The following is an 18526-nucleotide window of genomic DNA, read 5'->3' on the forward strand; positions in this document are numbered from 1 at the left end:
CCAAGCTAAGGTAGGGCATTTATAATTAAGAATAGGCCTCCGTGTGTGATTTATTTGGGAGCTGGGTGTTGGGCCCCCCAAAAGGCACAAACAAACAACATGAATCTATCACTTTATTTTGGATATCGTGATATTTAATCTTCTTACATTTTAATTTTTTACTTATTTTGTGTTCCTGTCAGAGGGCATTCTTGTCATAGAGTACACGTTGGGGTCAGAATGGAACTTGTAGGAGTTGGTTCTTTCTTTCCACCATGTGGATCCTTTAGGATCAAACCAGGCATCAGGCTTGATAGCAAGCATCTTTACCCATTGAGGCACCCACCAGACCCTTTAAAATATTACATTAATTTTTTAATTTTTAATGCATGGTAATGGTAAATTTGGATTGTCAACTTGACGGAATTTAGAGTTGCCCAGGAGACAGACTTCTGGGTATGTCCTTGAGAATTTTGGCACTCACCTTTAATGCCAGTACTTGGGCAACAGAAGAAGGCTGTGTTCTGTTGAGTTCAAGGTCAGCCTGGTCTGCATAGCAAGTACAGATCTTATTTATCAAAAGAACGTAATCCCAACTTTCCATTTTATAATGCCCCAAACAGCTTATTCAGAGTTGTTTTGCAGGGAAATGTGGGCTGTCACTTCTTAAGGTTTGGAAACATTTGGGAGCTCATTGGTTTAATATTATTTTGAGGTGGAGGTTGCTGAGATTTTGAGCCTCATGGGTCAGGACTGCTAGAATCATCCAACACAAGTTGGAGAAGACAACCTGGCCCTAACAACAACATAGCCAACACAGAAATATAGCCTATTTTGCTTTCTCCAAAATATATTAAATACTGCTGTGAAATAATAACATAAGACACTAAACTAAAATTAATAGAAAAGCTTACCACCCAAACATTTTATTAGTCAAGAATGTTTTAATGCTTCCCAAAATATATTTTAAAGAACTCTTAAAAATAAATAGTCTGGCTGGGCATTGGTGGCACAACGCCTTTAATTTCAGCACTCAGGAGGCCGAGGCAGGTAGATCTCAGTGAGTTCGATGTCAGCCTGGTCTACAAAGTGAGTTCCAGGACAGCTAGGACTGCTACCTAGTCTCAGAAAAACAAACAACAAAACAAAACAACAGTCTGTGTGTGTGCTGGGGGGGGGGGGGGGCGGCGCGGTGGTAATAGCACACTGGCAGAGTGCTTACCTAGCATGCGTGAGTTTCTAAGTTCAGTTCCCAGAACTAGAAAGGAAGAAAAGAATCTACCATGGGCAGGAAGAAAATCAGACAGCTAAGTATGTCTTTTCTCCATGGGAAGGCTTTGCTGTCCAGTGCACATTGTGCTGAACATCACAGACACAGAGACTCTGTTCTCCTGCAGTAAGGACTCAAGGCATTTCCATGGACCCTTTTAAGAAATTCACAGCTTGCTAGGTGGTGGTGCACATCTTTAATCTCAGCACTCAGGAGGCAGAGAATGGCAGATCTCTGTGAGCTCAAGGTCAGCCTGGTCTACAGAGTGAGTTCCAGGACAGCCAGGGTTGTTACACAGAGAAACCCTATCTCAAAAACAAACAAAAGGAAACAAAACAAAACAAAAAACAACAAAAATTCACAGCTTTACAAATTAATATATTCTTAATATCTCATACACTGATTTAAAATGAATATTGTTTAAGTATCTGTTTCATCAGACACTAACTACCCTAGAAACTAGAAACGGAGTATGAGGTTATATTAAATTACCATTATAGTACAATCCTTACTAACTCACTCTAAACATAGTTAATTATTTAAAAACTCCTGTCTCAAAAAGCCTAATTTTGACATTAGAATTTGATTTAGGCATATTTTATACCTAACTACAGGATATGTGCAGTTATATATAGTTATATAGTTATATAGTGGGGGGGGAGGGGTAAAAGGAGCTTTTAAAATCTGCTGTTTAATTTGTATTTATCTGTGTGTGTAACTTACAAAGTCTTGACAGGGATTTAAAGCATGGCTATGGGGTTCACCACAGTTCAACTCTCCATCCTTGTAGGAAATCTCACGGAGCTCTGCTACGCTCTGCAGAGTGAAGGGCATGGCCTGCTGAAACACAGAGTTATAAAAAGGGCAAGTTCTGAATGCGTTCAGGACAATGAACATCTCCCCAGTGTGAACTTCATCATCACAATACTAAATTTCCCTGAGAGATAGAAAACGAACTATAAAAATACCATGGATGCTCTACACCGTGGGACTGCCTGCAGCAGTCTGTTTCCTTCCCCCGCCCCCACGTCATTTCTGACAGCTTCCGGCTCTCTGTGAGCAGGAAGGAGGCCATCTTAAGTTCCCTCAGCCATTCCTTCGCCTTGGATTCCTCAGAGTCCTTATTTGAAAAAACACTCCCCTCTGATCTAATCAGCTGCTTTTCTTGGTATATTTAATGTTATCTTTTAGGAAAAAAGGTGCCCACATCTTTTGTGGATTCAGTGAAAATACCAGTGAATACTCCTCAGAGGCGCTCACTCCTAGAGCAAGACCTGCCATATCCCACTGCTGTGTCCCACTGCAACTGTGTTGGGGGGGGGGGGGGGGGCTTGTTTCACACAGATTTGCTAACCTGATTGTGAAACACACTCTGGGTCAGACTGTAAGGATGGATGGTGCTCATCCCTCCAGAATATGGAATCTTGTCTCCAAAGCAGTGTTGGTCATGTTACGGCTCTGCTGGTAGGGTATTTTATCTAACTGTGCAAGCACTTACCTCCAAAAGCAGATATCCAGGAGAGAACCTTCTGGGGGAAGGAAGGGTCTGCTTCTTAACTGACTTACATGTAACCGCTAACTTCCTATCCTTCAAGTCATAGCTGTTGTCAAGTTGTTTTCAAGGACACTGTGTCCTCTGTAAGGTCCATTACAAGAAACCCTTGGCCAGCCTTTCCAGTGAGTGTAATTGTGCAGCATTCCACCTCAGACTTTTAAAAGCAGAGATGCTCAAGTAGGTCAGGACAACCTCAGAAGAAGCTAGAAATTTGTGGGGTGTCTTTGATGCACAACAGTATTTTCTTACCATAGTTTGTGTTGTTCAATTTATTTTCCTTTGTATGGGATTTTTATCTTTCTTTTAGGAACTACAAAAAAATTATACTAGTAAAATCAGACAAACAGTGTCTGCCTCACATACAATCTAGTGCTTACAAACTCATCTTTATTATAAAGAAGACAGGATGGGGTCCATGTTATATGCATCTGAGCAAAAGTCCAAACATACAGTGATTTGGAGAGGGCAGGAAGCGGGCACAGACCAAGCCTTTATATGGCTTGCCTTACCAGAACTTTGCAGCCTCCCAAGTTTGATACAGTTTAGTATCACCATGCAAACAACGAGTCCCGTTTCCTCATGACCCCCGTGGGGATTGGGGTACTCTTGCAGAAGCATTCGGCTCTCACCCACCTCTATGTGCTGAAGGCAGGATGAAATGTTCTTCACACAAAACCTCAGAGTCTTTTCTAGTGATCTAAAAAGCTTTTCTTCCTGTTAAAGGTGTTGTCTTTGACCTAAAACACATGAGAAATTACTCAGTTTCATGACTCAAACACATCTAGTATTTTTTAAAATGCTATAAAGTCAATAAAAAATTAAAGATGGTACAGACCACATTGACCTTAGCACACGACAAAAAAATCCTTTGCTGTATGAAAATACTCTGTGATATGCTGACTTTCATAACAGAATTTTCTGTATCTGCACATAACACATACTAATCCAGCCCGTGTTACAAGTCACATCATGAAGTTGGATTTGCTGTCTATTTTGTACCATCTCACCCATGTCACAGCAGACATAGGACTGTGAAACTTTTCCCTGCATCTTTTTCTGTCTCTGTCTGTCTGTCTCTGTCTATTTCCCTCTCTGTCTCTGTCTGTTTCTCTGTCTCTCTGTCTATGTCTCTCTCTCTCTCTCTCTCTCTCTCTCTCTCTCTCTCTCTCTCTCTCTCTCTCTTGTGTGTGTGCCCATGTGTTAGGGACAGGTCACATACCCATGCCTTCAGAGGAGGACATCAGGTGTCCTGCTCTGTCACCCTTTGCCTTTCTCCTTTGAGACAGAATCTCTCCCTGAACCTGGAGCTGGCAGATGGCAAGCTCCAGTGATCTTACTGTCGCCACCTCACAGTGCTTCACTTACAGGAGCAGGTAGCCATACACGGCTTTTTACAAGGGTGCTGGGGATTCAAAACCATGACCGCATGTCTGCACAAGTGCTCTTACCCATGGAGCCATGTCCCTAACTCCCTCTATAGTTTTTAAAAAAGATTTCTTTCTTTATTATATGTATGGGGGGGGGGCACTATCTACACATGTGTTCGGGTGCCCACAGAGCACAGAGGTGTCAGATGCCCTCTGAAGCTGGAATCCCTGAAGCTGAAGTTACAGGAAGTTGTGAGTCATCCAGTGTGGGTGATGGGAACAGAATTTGGGATCCCTTCAAGAGCAGCAAGTGCTCTTAACCATGGAGCCATCTCCCAGAACCCCCACCCCTGTGGTTTTTAGTAGCGTATATTGTGTTCTCAAATTACACTGTCTATTGTTTTGCTCATAGAAATCATTCTAGTTTATCTCACAGGGCTGATTTAGAAAACATTCTTAGGCCTGTCATTAAAGGAAGATGGTAATATCCCCTCAAACATGAAAAACGGTGTGTAATCTCAGTTCTTCTGCTGGAGCACATTTGCAGAGCTAAGATGGTTGGTTGTCACATGTGTTCAGTTGTGTTTACCATCTTATATGTAATATCTATTAGAATTCCATGGATGCATTGTTGTTTTATACACTTTTAGTAATTTTTAGAGATATACACATTCCTATTGATGGTGAACTTTATTGCAACCAAAATATCTACCAGAACCAGTCCTGTGGTGGTGAAGCTGTTGTGAACAGGCACATGAATGTTACGTGGAACAGAGTATATGTAGTTCATTTCTGTACTTGGTAATAATTGTGCTCCTCTTGGTCCATGTGCTTCTTAATTTCACATAGTTGACCTCAGAACTGTGTGTGTATGTGTGTGTATGTGTACATATATATATATATATAACTATAAATATATATATGTATATATATATACAATCTTTTATTTTTGAATCCCTTAGTTCTATTTGTGTGGGAAAATCTTAATTAAATAGGCAGCAGAATTCATAACCAGGTATCCTTGGCCTTATGTCTTTGCTCCAACTCTATGTGTACATATACCAATATGCTTGGACAGATTTTTGTAGATGGAGTTTCCAAAGATCCTACCTCCTGACATTTTATTCTGTGTAGCTAGCTAAGACCTAGATGACTTTGCAGAAGGCACTAAGGATTACACTGTGAGAAATGTTGCCCCGGTCTGGCTCCCCATCACTAAACCTTTCCATGCTGTTTTGATGAAATGTGCTGTTGCTTTTTTCTGCCTTAGGATTATGTTTATTTTTAGGGATTAGATTCAAGAGTTGCTCCTTCCACGAATCCTACTTTCATTACTATTTTTCACATTGAAGAAAATTAATTTCTTCCTCCTATGTGCTCTTATAACCTTAGTTAATTTTTTAAGCAATTTTCTCCACTGATACAGTCTAAGTATTTAAGATTAAGAAGTTTGTCTTAATACTAACAATAGCTAACATTTATTAAACATTAATTATATTCAGACACTGTGCCAAAACCTTTCATTGACTTTATCGTTTTAATTCTTACACAATTCTATGGGGCAAGCATTATGATTAATCCCATTTTAGAGATAGAGAAACAGATGCTTTGGGGATGTTAATATTACCCTGTTGTCCTTCCAATGACAAAGCTGGCAGCACTAGATTAAGTTGGAAATATGGCTGCCCTACTAGGGACCCTGTTTCCCAGACTCCTTTGCAGTTAGCTCTGCCCATGTAACTGGATATGGACAAATAGAGTGTGAAGGAAGTGTTTTGTTTCATTTCTAAGTTTTGGCCTTGTGACATTGTCTGTGGGACTTGAATGGAGACACAATAACAGCCTAGTTTCAATTAACAGCTGAAGACAATATGTTTAGGGAAAACACTGTACAAAATTTGGCAAGCTGGGTTCCTGGAAGATTTCATGAAGCAGATCCCATCTGCTCACATCTCAGGATTATTATTAGAGATGGAATAAGTGGTCACTTGACTGGTAGCCTATGCTGTATTTGCTATGCCATGTTTTTATCTGCTATGTTATGCTATGCAGTCCTGCTTTATGCTGTACTATGCTTAAGAATCTCTTTATGACAGATACATAGTCTTTGCCCTAAAGTACCAAGTTAGAGAAACATATTTATAGATATGATTGGGATTAAAAACAAGGCAGCCCAAATTCTGGATCTATACCTGTTCATCTTTGTATTCCCAATCTCTCACATAGTGCCTGGTACACGAAAGTTCAATACATATATGATGGATTGAATAGAATCTTCCTCCTGGGTAATAGCTTTGCGCCCTAACTCTACCAATATTTCACCTGAGCTGCTGACAAGTACAAAATTGATTGATTTGAGATTTATCTCTTCTCCAGTCCAGCCTATGCAGCTGATTTTCTGATTAACAGTGAAATGCTTCATTGCTGACAAGACATCCTCTATGAAGATTAAGAGGAAAAATCTAATTAATATCCCTTCAGCTATTTTAGCTACAATTCACTTTTAGTTCACAGTTTAAAAAAAAAAAGCTGATGATAAATATGCGAAAGAATAAAATGGTCCCCACAAAAGTCTGCCTCAGATTAGAAGCTGCCTAACTCTATTCAGCAGAACTGTCTTGAGTAAGAAGCAAAATCGCAAAGCATGGAAGAGAATTTCTGCACAGGTTTATAAATGCCTACAGGGGGCTACTGACTCCTTCAGCTCATTTTCAATTTGATTTTATTACTGTTGTCTTTAGTTGAAATGTCCCAATTATCCATTTCCTGATCAGTCACCATGCACTATTAATTTCCCAAACTTCCCACATTATAGCTGCATATCAAGACTCTTTGTGATGGACCTGGTGAATCCCTAGAAAATGATAAAGAAATAAATACAATGGTAGAATCAACTATGTACCCCACATGTGGTAAAGCCGCTGCAGCCACGGGGAAACCGAGAAGAAAAGATGACAACATATAGCACTGTCCTCCTTAATTTCAGCGAGAAGCCATCGCATCACCAGGCCATGAGCTTGCTTTCATTCTCAAGATATGTTCTACTGATCACTTACTTCATGTTCATTAACCTCAAAACTCCTGGGATGTCTGTATAAATAGAGGGTTCTAGGTTGTACCCTTGAGATAGGTGGAACTCTAATCTCCTTAAGCAGATTAAAATTTAGAAGTCTTTGAAAATCTGGTTATTTATAAGAGGTTGGGATTAAAATGCAAGCTATGTTAAACAGCTGAGTGAGATCACTAAGGACCAGTCACCCAGTAATAGAGTGTGTATCTAGGGAGTCTCCAGGAAGAGAAGCGGGTAGGAACACCCAAACAATCACACCGGCTTATGCATCTAAACACTTCTTTGTTTTTAGATGAAATAAAGAGAATCCCAGAGGAACAGAAAAAGATTTAAAGCAGAAATGAAACTGAAATGGAGGAAGAAGTGGCCTTGGAGGGAGAGATGGTGAGCAGTTGAGTGTGGGTCTCCTGTGTCGGGTTACCATATGTCTTCCATTCTTATTTCTCCTCTTTCTGCCTTCCTGTGGAAGCTAAGGTAGTGTTAAAACCTTCAGACACCCCCAAAGGAAGAGCTTGGGGCACTACCTTGATTCTGTGATCTAGATATACTCATGGAAAGAGCAAAGCCAAGGCCCCCAAGAATGGCAGTGTTAATGATCCCTGAGGAAGTGTAGGTGGTCCAAGAAGAAAAATTACCTGTGACTCTCCTCTGGTCAGAATCTTTAGATGATTTGTGACTCTTTTTGACTTCTTGCTAATTGAATGAATATTTAGTTTAGATAGTTTGTCTTTGAGCGATTCTTCCTCATCATTCTTCTTATATTTTAGAACTGAAAAGGAAGAATGCAGTGATACATCCGATTATGCGCAGTCAGAGAGCACTCCACTAGAGTTTTAAAGACCAATATTTATATTGAGGATAGAATTTATGGGGATTTTAACTCTTCTACCGGGGCCATTACCCCATTACCCCATTGACTAGTCTGTCCAAAGTACCGCACCTATTGACCTTCAGAAACTCGGCTATTCAAGGACATGGCTACTCAAGGCTATTCAAGGTCAAGTTAATTTACTTCTTATGCTAAAGAAATCTCTGGACAGGGGAGGAAGTTGGATTTTACCCTCAGTACCAGAGAGAGAAAAAAAAGAAAGTTCCTTGTACTAGAGAAGAAGAAAGCACCTCCACTCCAATGGTGCATATTATCTGGGGGTCTCTGGAATAGGAAATCGGGTCTAAAGTAATGAAAAGACAACTGAGCCCATCACACATCAGCCTCAAATCCTAGGTTGGCTTTTCACAAGCTCTGTGATTTGGGGCCAGGTGAGTATCGCTTTGAGTTTTCCTTTCTTTGAAATAACTGTTACCCCTCATCTTGTTCCAAATGTTTGATACATTCAGTGTTGGTAAGGGTTTTAGGAAGATGTTCAGTCATAGGCACTGTTGATGAGGGTTAAGCCAATAGTACGTATTGAGTTAGACAAGATGTACTATTTACTGTTTCAAGCTTTACATGAATGGTACTATATTGAACATATAAACTCAAGACTGATTCGAGCTTAGTTGCACACACCTGCAATCCAAGCACTTGGACAGTGGAGGCAAGAGGATTCAAGGCCAGCCTCAGCTGCATAACGTGTTTGAAGCTGGCCTGGGCTACATTAAACCACATTTCAGAAAATAAAATAAAAACAACTTTCAAAAATTTTTTTGTGATTAAACCAGTGGATACAAGTATTTTATGTCATCGCTTTTTAATCTTCTCATTGTATCATAGTGCATAACACAGTTTGCTACCCACTACTAGATTATTATGTAACTCTTTAAAACAATTTTTGACCAGTTTCCCACCTTTTGTCTAAGACCAAGTATAGTAATGTTTTGAATAGTACTGGCAAGCAGCACACATTCTCTGGCTCAAGAGATTGAGCATATCATATCATTGTGATTTTAATTTTCAATCCCCAGTTACTAGCAAAGCTTCCTGTGAATTGTCCTTTTTTATTGACTTTTTATTAGAATATTCTTATTACTGAAATAATAATAACAATAATACATTCTAGGCAGTCATCTTACGTATGCAGTCTTTTCATTTTGCTTATGGTATCTTTTACTCTATTACTTTGTTATTATATTCTTTATGGTTTTAATTTGCTAAAACAAATATTTTGCTTTTTACTTATTTGAAAACAAAACCAATCAAAGAAAATGAAGTTGTTACACCATTTATTTCTAAACCCCTGTCATTATTTAATGACTGGGTTGAGGTTGCGTACTGGAAACACAATCTTGGATAAGAGCTCCTCATGATCACTAATTCCACTGGGAGGATGAAGGCCTATTATCCCTGGGATGCGTGAGGTCCACAGAATTAGCACTCCTGTATATGAAACCTACACTTAACATAAGGCAATAATTGTAATATCTTAGCTTAAAATAGTTAAGAATCATTAGTTAATTGTAGAAACAAATAAACCTGTCCGTCCTCAACCCCAAACTTCATTCCTGTGTGTCAGGACCAAATGAGTCAAATATATTAAATAGAGCCCTTCACATGGACCTGGACCTGGTTGGGCCATTTCTGCACTAGCCTCCCAGGGCTGCAAATCCTGGGTTATATCTCCTCCTTTCTCTGCAGACATTTGGTGGCAGGAGGACCGTATGCCCACAATATACCACCAGGAACACAGCGGTCAGGTAAGAGTGAATGCTTGAGTGCACCTGCTGGATTTGTTTTTTTAATTTCTGGTTTTGGATATTTTTAATGGTCTTTTCCTGAACCTAGCTACTAAGGCAGTCTCACGCTCTGCTCCTGTCCTCTGACTCTAGATTTCAAATCATTGTGTTCACTCTGACTGCTGTGTAACCATTCAGACACTGTGATCGTCACACACAAACAGAACACTCCAATCCTGGGGAACAGTCAGCCTTCCACACTTCCACCTACCCAGGTCTTTCCTTCTTTTCAGCTCATTGATGTTAACATTAATGTCCTTCACAGCGGCGAAGGCTTCTTCCAGTGCTCCGTAGTCTGGGTGGGAGGGAGGGGTTGAGTTCCGAAGTTCACACAGTAGCAGTGGGTATTTCATCACACGTTGAATAGGTTTGATCATCAGAGAGCCCATGTCCAGCAGGTTTGGTTTGCCTCTACAACAGACACCATTGATATCCATGTTATGTTTACTAACTTTGGTTTTCATTTTGTGATGAAAAAAATGATTGCTCCTAAAACAGTTTTTCTCCTTTCAATTATATAAAATTTCCAAAGGGAAACAAGAGCTAAAAGAATGACAAAAAGAAGCAAGGCTAAAAGATCCCACTAACCAAAACAAAAACCTAAAAGAAAACAAATAAGATATACCTACCTACCAAACAGTGACCGTGTTTAGCTTTACTTACCGTAGGTCAGTGTATGCAACAGACTTTAATACCAGCTTCAGAATATGTTTTCCCCATGACAACCAAGAAAAATGAAATTCCTTCATTGTATTTTTATTATTACTAGTGAGCAATATAAACTCATTACTGAAAAATTCAAATATTTTACCTGAAAACCATTATCAAAACTAAACACTGTCCTCTCTTTTCTAACAAGCTGAAAATTTGTTCATTCAGGGGTCCTACCACAGACTCCAGAAGAAATTTATAACACAGGGAATAACGCTTGAATTATCACTACTACACTTCCCTAACTGCCACTAACAAGATGGCTTCCTCATTTGTTTCTCCCAGGTGAAATCAGTAGCTCTTCACATCACTGTAAGGCAACAGCCAGCACACACACATGGCACTTCTGTATGTGCCTCTGAGACAGGGTGGGAGCCTTCCCACTTGCCTGGGTCGTGCAGGAGAAAGAAGCCCCAAGCTCCGTCAAGCCACTGTCCAAACCACTGCCAAACCTTTCAGACAGTAGCAACTTCTGAAAATCAATTTAGGGAACAGAAAATGATATACAGAACATAATGACACCTTTTAAGTCCCAACAGGTGGATTTTTCATACTCGTACTTAAAAAAAAATACTAATAGGGATAGACAATAGTCATGTAATTTGAAAAATAAAGTGAATTAAATTTTTTTTAAAAATGGTCTAAAGGCATTTTAAAAACCATCTAGTTCAAGTCTTCATTTGACAAATGAGAAACTAAGGGATGCTAATTGTCATGTGTACATGCACACACACACACACACACACACACACACACACACACACACCAATCTCTATTCCATCTTCGGATTTTGTGTTCATCATCTCTCTTAGTACTGTCTGTAATCATTTTATTTCCCAATTTTCCAATTTATGGCCATTTTCTCTATCACCACAGCATCTCCCACCATGATTACATTTTATCAATGCACATATTTGGACCGAGAAATCACTGAGTTTTCAGGCTTTCTGTCTTGTGCTTTTATTTGCTTTTGAAAACTCCCCTCCCCACCCCAATTTCAAAATGGATAAATAAATGACTTAGGGAGGAGCCTACTCATATCCTGAAAAAATTACACTAGCCTAACAGATACAAAGACTACAACACACAGAAACGTTTTTAAAGGAAAACCAGAACAAATACTAAAGGTTTGCAATAAAGAAACAAAGATAAAGGCAAGCAGAGGGGAGGATCGAGAGAGAGAGAGAGAGAGAGAGAGAGAGAGAGAGAGAGAGAGAGAGAGAGATCAGGGATGGGAGGAAAGAAACATCATTGGTTTGCAGAAGAACTGGACGAAGTAGATGAAATACCATCAATTATATTGAAAACCCAACTAAAAGCATTTTGATTGATGGGGATGTCAGTAGCTGGCAGCATTTTTTTTTTTTTAATGTATCAAAGCAGAGATTATCCCTTAACAATCGTTTATACCCTATGAAGACAATCCAATGGGACAGGAAATAAGTTAGGAATGGTATCTAAGTGACTATAGTCAGAATTTCTCCTGAGTTTATTCTTTGATTACCACCAAACATTAATTTATGTAATCATTAAAAAACTACTGAAAATACCATCCAGAATTAGTCATCAAATACTTTGAAAAAAAGCTAACAGATCATTTATTTAGAGTCATTCCTGTGTACATACAGGAATGTACATTTTAAAAACTAGAACAACAACAATAAAAACCCAAACAGAAAACAAAGAGCCAAAAGCAGAGACGTATTAAATGGCAAAGTTGTTCCCGTGAGCCGCTCTGCTTCCTCCTGTATCTGGATCTGTCACGCACCAATCGGGGCCTGTAATCGAGTTCAAGTGTTATCACTACTTCTATCAGTCTTTAGCACCGAATTTCCAGTACCTTTGTTTTATGACTCCAGTGATAATTAGAAATGATTATTGTTTTTTTAAAGCATCGTAAATGCAAATCTGAGAAATGACTGACAAAATGAGGTATTTCCTAGGTACTTTTGTCTTCAGACATATTTTTTTTTCAGTTGCCCAAGAGACAATCAATAATGTTCTGGTATCTGCATCAGACAGACTACACTGTGGAAGAAAAGATAGAGGATGTGTTGAAAGATAACAGCACTCCAGGCGCTTGGTGTCACAGGTTCACCGCCATATCTAATCCCCTCTAGTGAGATTAAGTTTTGATAACGGTGGAGGCAGATGAGTCCTATGTATAACATCCCCACATCAGCCAGTTGTCACCTGCTGCCCCAGAGTAAGGAACCAAATGTGTCGTGGGGCTCCACAATATTGTGCCAAAACTGAATGCAGTCGTTAACATACAACGCTGTTTTGGCTTCCTCTTGTATCACAAATTTCTTGACAAGTGTTTAGTGCCAGACACAGCTACACTATCTCATCACACATGATTACTGGGGCTTTATCAGGTTAATCAGACATAGTTAGCTTTGTTTTAGCACTATCTAGTTTTGCCACAAAGCTTTTCCAATAAAATGGAGGAAAAAATAATATTTAGACAATGTAAAAAGTATGGTGGAAAACAGAAAGAATATTCCATGTGAAATATGCCTGTATGTTTTAAGTGGAGGGAAAATAGAAGAAAAATGATAACTTAATGACTAGCTATAATTTTTTGAATTTCTTCTATCGCATGACCACAAATAATCCTAAAATTTGTGTTTATTTTATAGGAACTGTAAAGAAAGCTTTTAAAAATTTAATCTCCTTATGGAACTTTTAAGGCAATGATAAAGAAAACTGTAGAGAGCTACATAACAAATAGCATTTGCCATAAAATATGGAACTTGAAATAAATACAAAACTTAAATTTTAGAAGAATAAAAGAGGACAATGAATTACAACTCATGTAGGTGAGTGTAGAGAAGCATTAACTATGGAAAAGCAATACTTAATCATTCCAGAAAATTTACCATGAACAGTTTCTTAGTATCTAAAGGAGTAGGGAGCCGAGAGGGCTGGGGATCAAAATGAGATAGTGAAAACACTATTTCAGAAACTGGCTAATTTGGGAGGTCTAAAAAAAAAAAAAGCTAAGGGTGGTCATCTGAAGAATTAAGAATCCTTGGAAATTAAAAGAATAAAAGCAGAAATAACAACTAAGTACACTAGGAATCTAGGAGTTAGTATGTATTGGTAGAATTCCTAGGATAAAACATCAGAACACAGCAGGAGGAGGAAATCATCATGAGAAGTTTTAAGAAAAGCCAGCAGCTGACTGCACCCATTGCCCAGAGATGAAACAGTCACACTTAGCCACCCAGAAAACTTCAGTCCCCCGGGGACAAGGAGAGTCTTAAATCCTTCAGAGAAACACACAGGTACCACAGATGTTGAAGATGGAAAATAAACAGTGACCTCTAAATTCTAACAGTGATGGTGGTGGTGGTAACAGCAGCAGCCACAGTGGTGGTAGTGTGTGTAGAGATCAACATCAGTTTCCTTCCCCAATCATTCTCTATCCTATTTCTTGAGACAGAGTCTCACTGAACCAGAAGCTTACCAATTTGTCTAGACAGGCAGGCCAGTAAGCTCCAGGGATTCCCTGTCTGAGCCTTCTTAACCCTTGACTGCAACCTGTCCAGCTTTTATGTGGGTGCTGAAAATCCAAACTCAGTTCCTCATTCTTACATGACAAATATATTAACTATGAGCCACCTCTTCAGTCCCCTTTCCTTCTGAAACAAAAGATTTATAAAGTGGTAGCCTCTTTGATGTTTTGAAAACAGTAATCAACTTCAGCAGGGCCAGAGATATGGCTAAGTGGGCAAGGACACTTACTGCCAAGCCTGAGGATTCCTGGAACCCACATGGTAAAAGGAGAAAATAGACTGTCTAAACTTGTCCTCTGCCCTCTGCCCTGGGTGCCTTGTACACATGGAGGTCAGAAAAGGGCACCAAACCCCTGGAACTGGAGTCAAGTACGGTTTTGAGCCATCACATGGGTGCAGGGAGTCAAACCTGGATCCTCTGTAAGAGCTACAAGTGCTCTTAACTGCTGAGCCATTTCTCCAGCCCCATTATCATTCTTTTAGTACTAAACAGGCTAGACATACTTTTTTTTCTAGAAAAAAATGGATACATTCCAGTATGTATAGATATTGTTTTTATAAAATAACTTCCATATTGTCCTATAAGCCAACTATTTTGTATTTAATGAAACTATTTAGTATTTCCTTTCTAAGCCATACATGTATATGACTTTTCCCTCTGAAATCACACAAGATTTCACAATGAAGACAACCAACACTTCACTATAATATAGAAAAAAGCTTTTCTTGTGCTTTAATCATTGCAGCCTTCCTCACTGTTATGACTAATCCAAGGTTGTTATTTTAGGACAGATGTGCTGAAGAAGACCTGTTCTTTGGCACACCAGCAATCCCAGTGTAGGAATGATGAGCAGTTCCTGGGATTTCCTGGCATATGAAATTTAATTAAAATTATATTAGGATTTGCCACATGTTTGGTAAAGTATATGTAGTAATGTAATACATAAAATCATCTCTGAAAAACTGGAAACAAAGTACTCTTGAAATCACATGCACCAATAATGTCTATAGTAAATTTGCAATCATAGACTTATTTATTACAAGTAATGTGCTTGATTACAAAACCCAAAAAATTCTGATTTGTTCAGAAATATTCAGTAGCTTTTCCTATGTTTTTTTGTATTTTATTTTTATTTTAAAAAAAAGTAGTGCAAGTGTTGCTTCTAAGTAGCTTAAATTGATCAATATGAAATCTAGATATTCATCAAAACACCAGCTTGTATCTCATAAATAAGTACAATCATGGAGAGGTGGTTCAGCGGTGAGACTTACTGCTGTTGCAGAGGACCCAAGTGCAGTTTCCAGCTCCCAGGTCAGGGGGCTCATAACTGCTGTAACTACAGTACCAGGGGATCTAACACCCTCTGTTGTCCTTTGTGAGCAACCCACCCTCACATATTTACAAGTAGTTAAAATTTAAAAATTGCTATAGTTCTGGAGTATAACTTGAATCTGAGATGGTGATACCTCCCACAGTATTTTTTTTTTTTGAGACAGAGTCTCACTTCCCAAAGTATTTCTATGTTCAGAATTGTTTTGGTTGTCCTGGGTTGTTTGCCTTTCTATATGAAATTTATGATTCTTTAAAATTTCTATGGAGAACTCTGTTGAAATTTTCATCAGGATTCCATTGAATCTGTAGGTTGCTTTTGGTAGGATGGTCATTTTTGCAATATTAATCCTACCAGTCCATAAGCATCAGAGGTATTTCCTTTTTCTGTTATCTTTTTCAATATCTTTTATCAAGATCCTGAAGTTCTCATTGCACTAGGATTTCACTTCCTTGGTTAGAGTCATGCCAAGGTATTATTTTTTTGAAGCTCTTATGAATGGTACTGTTTCCATGATTTCTTTCTCCATGTGTCTGTCATTTGAAAATAGGAAGAATATTGATTTTTGTATTGTTAATTTTGTATGGTGTTACATGCTGTGTGTATTTATTAGTTGTAGGAGTTTTCTGATGAAGTCGTTAGGGTCTTTTATGTATAGAATTATGTTATCTGCTAGATAGATTATAGACCCCAAGGGAGAACCTACTACTATTATTCTGCTAAAAGGAAACAGTATTAAATTGATTCGTAATGACTTATCTTTATGCCCATCCATTTATATATATTTCAACCCTCATCAGAGAAGTTTCTATTTGCAGTGGATGGTGATTATACAAGTCAGTTTTCCATTGCTGTGATGAAATATCATGACCAGTTGTTTTAGTCAAAGTTCTATTGCTGTGAAGAGACACCAAGACCATGACAACTCTTGTAAAGGAAACATTGGGGCTTGTGTTCAGTTTCAGAGGTTTAGTCCATTATCAGTATGGCGGGAAACATGGTGGCACACAAGCAGACATGGTGCTTAAGGATGTGAGAGTTTTACGTCTGGAGCTGCAGGCAGCAGGAAGAGAGGAAACCACTGGGCCTGGATTGGGCTTTTGAAACTTCACAGCCCACCCACAGTGACACATTTCTTCCAACAAGGCCACACCTCCTAGTAGTGCCACTCCCTGGTGACCAAGCACTCAAATATATGAGCCTATGGGGGACATTCTTTTTCAAAAAACAACATCCCACTCCCTGTCCCCCATGGGCTTATAGCCATATCATAATGCAAAAATGCATTCAACCTCAAAAGTCCTCATAGTCTATAACAGTCTCAACACTTTTTAAAAGTTTGGAGTTCAAAGTCTCTTCTGAGACTCAAGGCAATCTCTTAACTGTAAGCCCCTGTAAAATCAAAATAAAAAAACAGATCACATGCTTCCACCACACAATAGCACAGGAAATACATTACCATTCTAAAAAGGAGGAAAGGGAACATAATGGAGAAACACTGGACCATAGCAAGACCTAAAATCAGCTGGGCAAACTCCAAATTCTGCATCTCCACATCTGATATCAAAGTGCTTTTCAGATCTCTAACTCCTTTCAGCTTGGTTGACTGTAATATACTTCTTTCTCTTGTGGTGGTTCCACATCCACTCTTCAGCTTTCCTTGGCTAGTATCCCACAATTCCAGTATCTGCAGCATCTTGTGGTCTCCAAGGCAATCCAGGTTTCCCCTTCATAGTTTCATGCAATTGCCTCTTTTTGCCTCTATTCAGGGACACCCTTGACACATGCCTGGCTTCAGTGGCTTTCCTTAGTCACAGAGGAAGATTACATACTCCCTTTCTTATATTGTTGACTCTAAAGCCAGAACTACATGGTGGAAGCTGCTAAGTTCTGTTGATTGCTGGGGCTGGAACATGGCCCTCTTGTTCAACTACATCTGCATCAGCTTTCTGTTGTTGATTGTTTCCTTCACTGACTAAGCTTTTCTTTAATTACTTTTCAGAAGTTGAAGCTTAGCTGGGTGGGGTCTTGCCCTGAAGTCACTACTCCTTTTATTCCAATTAGGGTCAGGCCTTTCTTTAAACTTTTTATCTTCTTGAGCACTGGACTTAACTCCAATATACTTCCTGGTTCCCCATTTCTCCTCAAACTGTACATTTTGTGCTTTTCCTTGCTCAGCTTGCTCCTTTTCCTTATAGATCTGCATAAGAGTGAACACTAATAACCACATGACAGTCAATACTAGGCTGACTTGAAATCTCCTCTGCCGACATCAATTAACCCCAAGCTCTTCAATTTAGCCTCAGACTGATCTGTTGGACGAGGGCCAAAAGTAGCCACATTCTTTGCAAAAATAGTATAAGAAAGGTTTCTAGGCCACTTGCTAATATTCTCCTCTGAAGCTTCTTGAGCCAGGATGTCATATTCTATACTGCTCTCAGTACCAGTGTCTTCCATGCTCCTACTAGTATGCCCCATTAAGCCCCACTTAAAATTTTCAACTGCTTTCCTCATCCAAAGTCCAAAAGTCCACATTCCTTCAACAAGAAGCATTGTCAGGCCTATTACATCAATACCCCACTCCTGGTACCAACTTCTGTCTTAGTCAAAGTTCTATTGTTGTGAAGAAACACTATGACCATAGCAACTCTTATAAAGGAAAACATTTGATTGAGACTTGTTTACAGTTTCAGAGGTTTAGTCCTTTATCATCACGTCAAGAAGCATGGCAGCATGCAGGCAGACATGGTGCTGGAGAAGGAGCCAAGAGTTTTATAACTAGATCCAGAGGCAGAAGGAATAGAGAAAGATACTGGGCCTGGCTTGGGCTTTTAAAAACCTTAAAGCCCATTCCCAGTAACACACTGCCTTAAACAAGTCCAGAGCTACTCCAACAAGGCCACACTTCCTAATAGTGCCACTCCCTGGTGCCTAAGCATTTAAATCTATGAGCCTATTGGGGACATTCTTATTCAAACCACCACACCAAGGCAACTTGTAGAGGGAAAGTTTTATTGGGGGTTAAGGGCTAAGAGCCCATCACCATCAT

General features: G+C 39.2%; 1 protein-coding gene across 1 annotated transcript in view; it reads right to left on the reverse strand.

The window, feature by feature from the left end:
- Nucleotides 1-18526, reverse strand: part of Arhgef38 (Rho guanine nucleotide exchange factor 38) — a 117404-nt gene that overhangs the window by 18285 nt on the left and 80593 nt on the right. Inside the window, 5 exon segments of the mRNA XM_059266280.1 lie at nucleotides 1973-2089; nucleotides 3438-3520; nucleotides 3523-3541; nucleotides 7877-8010; nucleotides 10126-10325. Coding sequence (XP_059122263.1) covers nucleotides 1973-2089; nucleotides 3438-3520; nucleotides 3523-3541; nucleotides 7877-8010; nucleotides 10126-10325 — 553 coding nt within the window.

Source organism: Peromyscus eremicus, chromosome 6, assembly GCF_949786415.1.
Source record: "Peromyscus eremicus chromosome 6, PerEre_H2_v1, whole genome shotgun sequence".
Classification (NCBI taxonomy): domain Eukaryota; kingdom Metazoa; phylum Chordata; class Mammalia; order Rodentia; family Cricetidae; genus Peromyscus; species Peromyscus eremicus.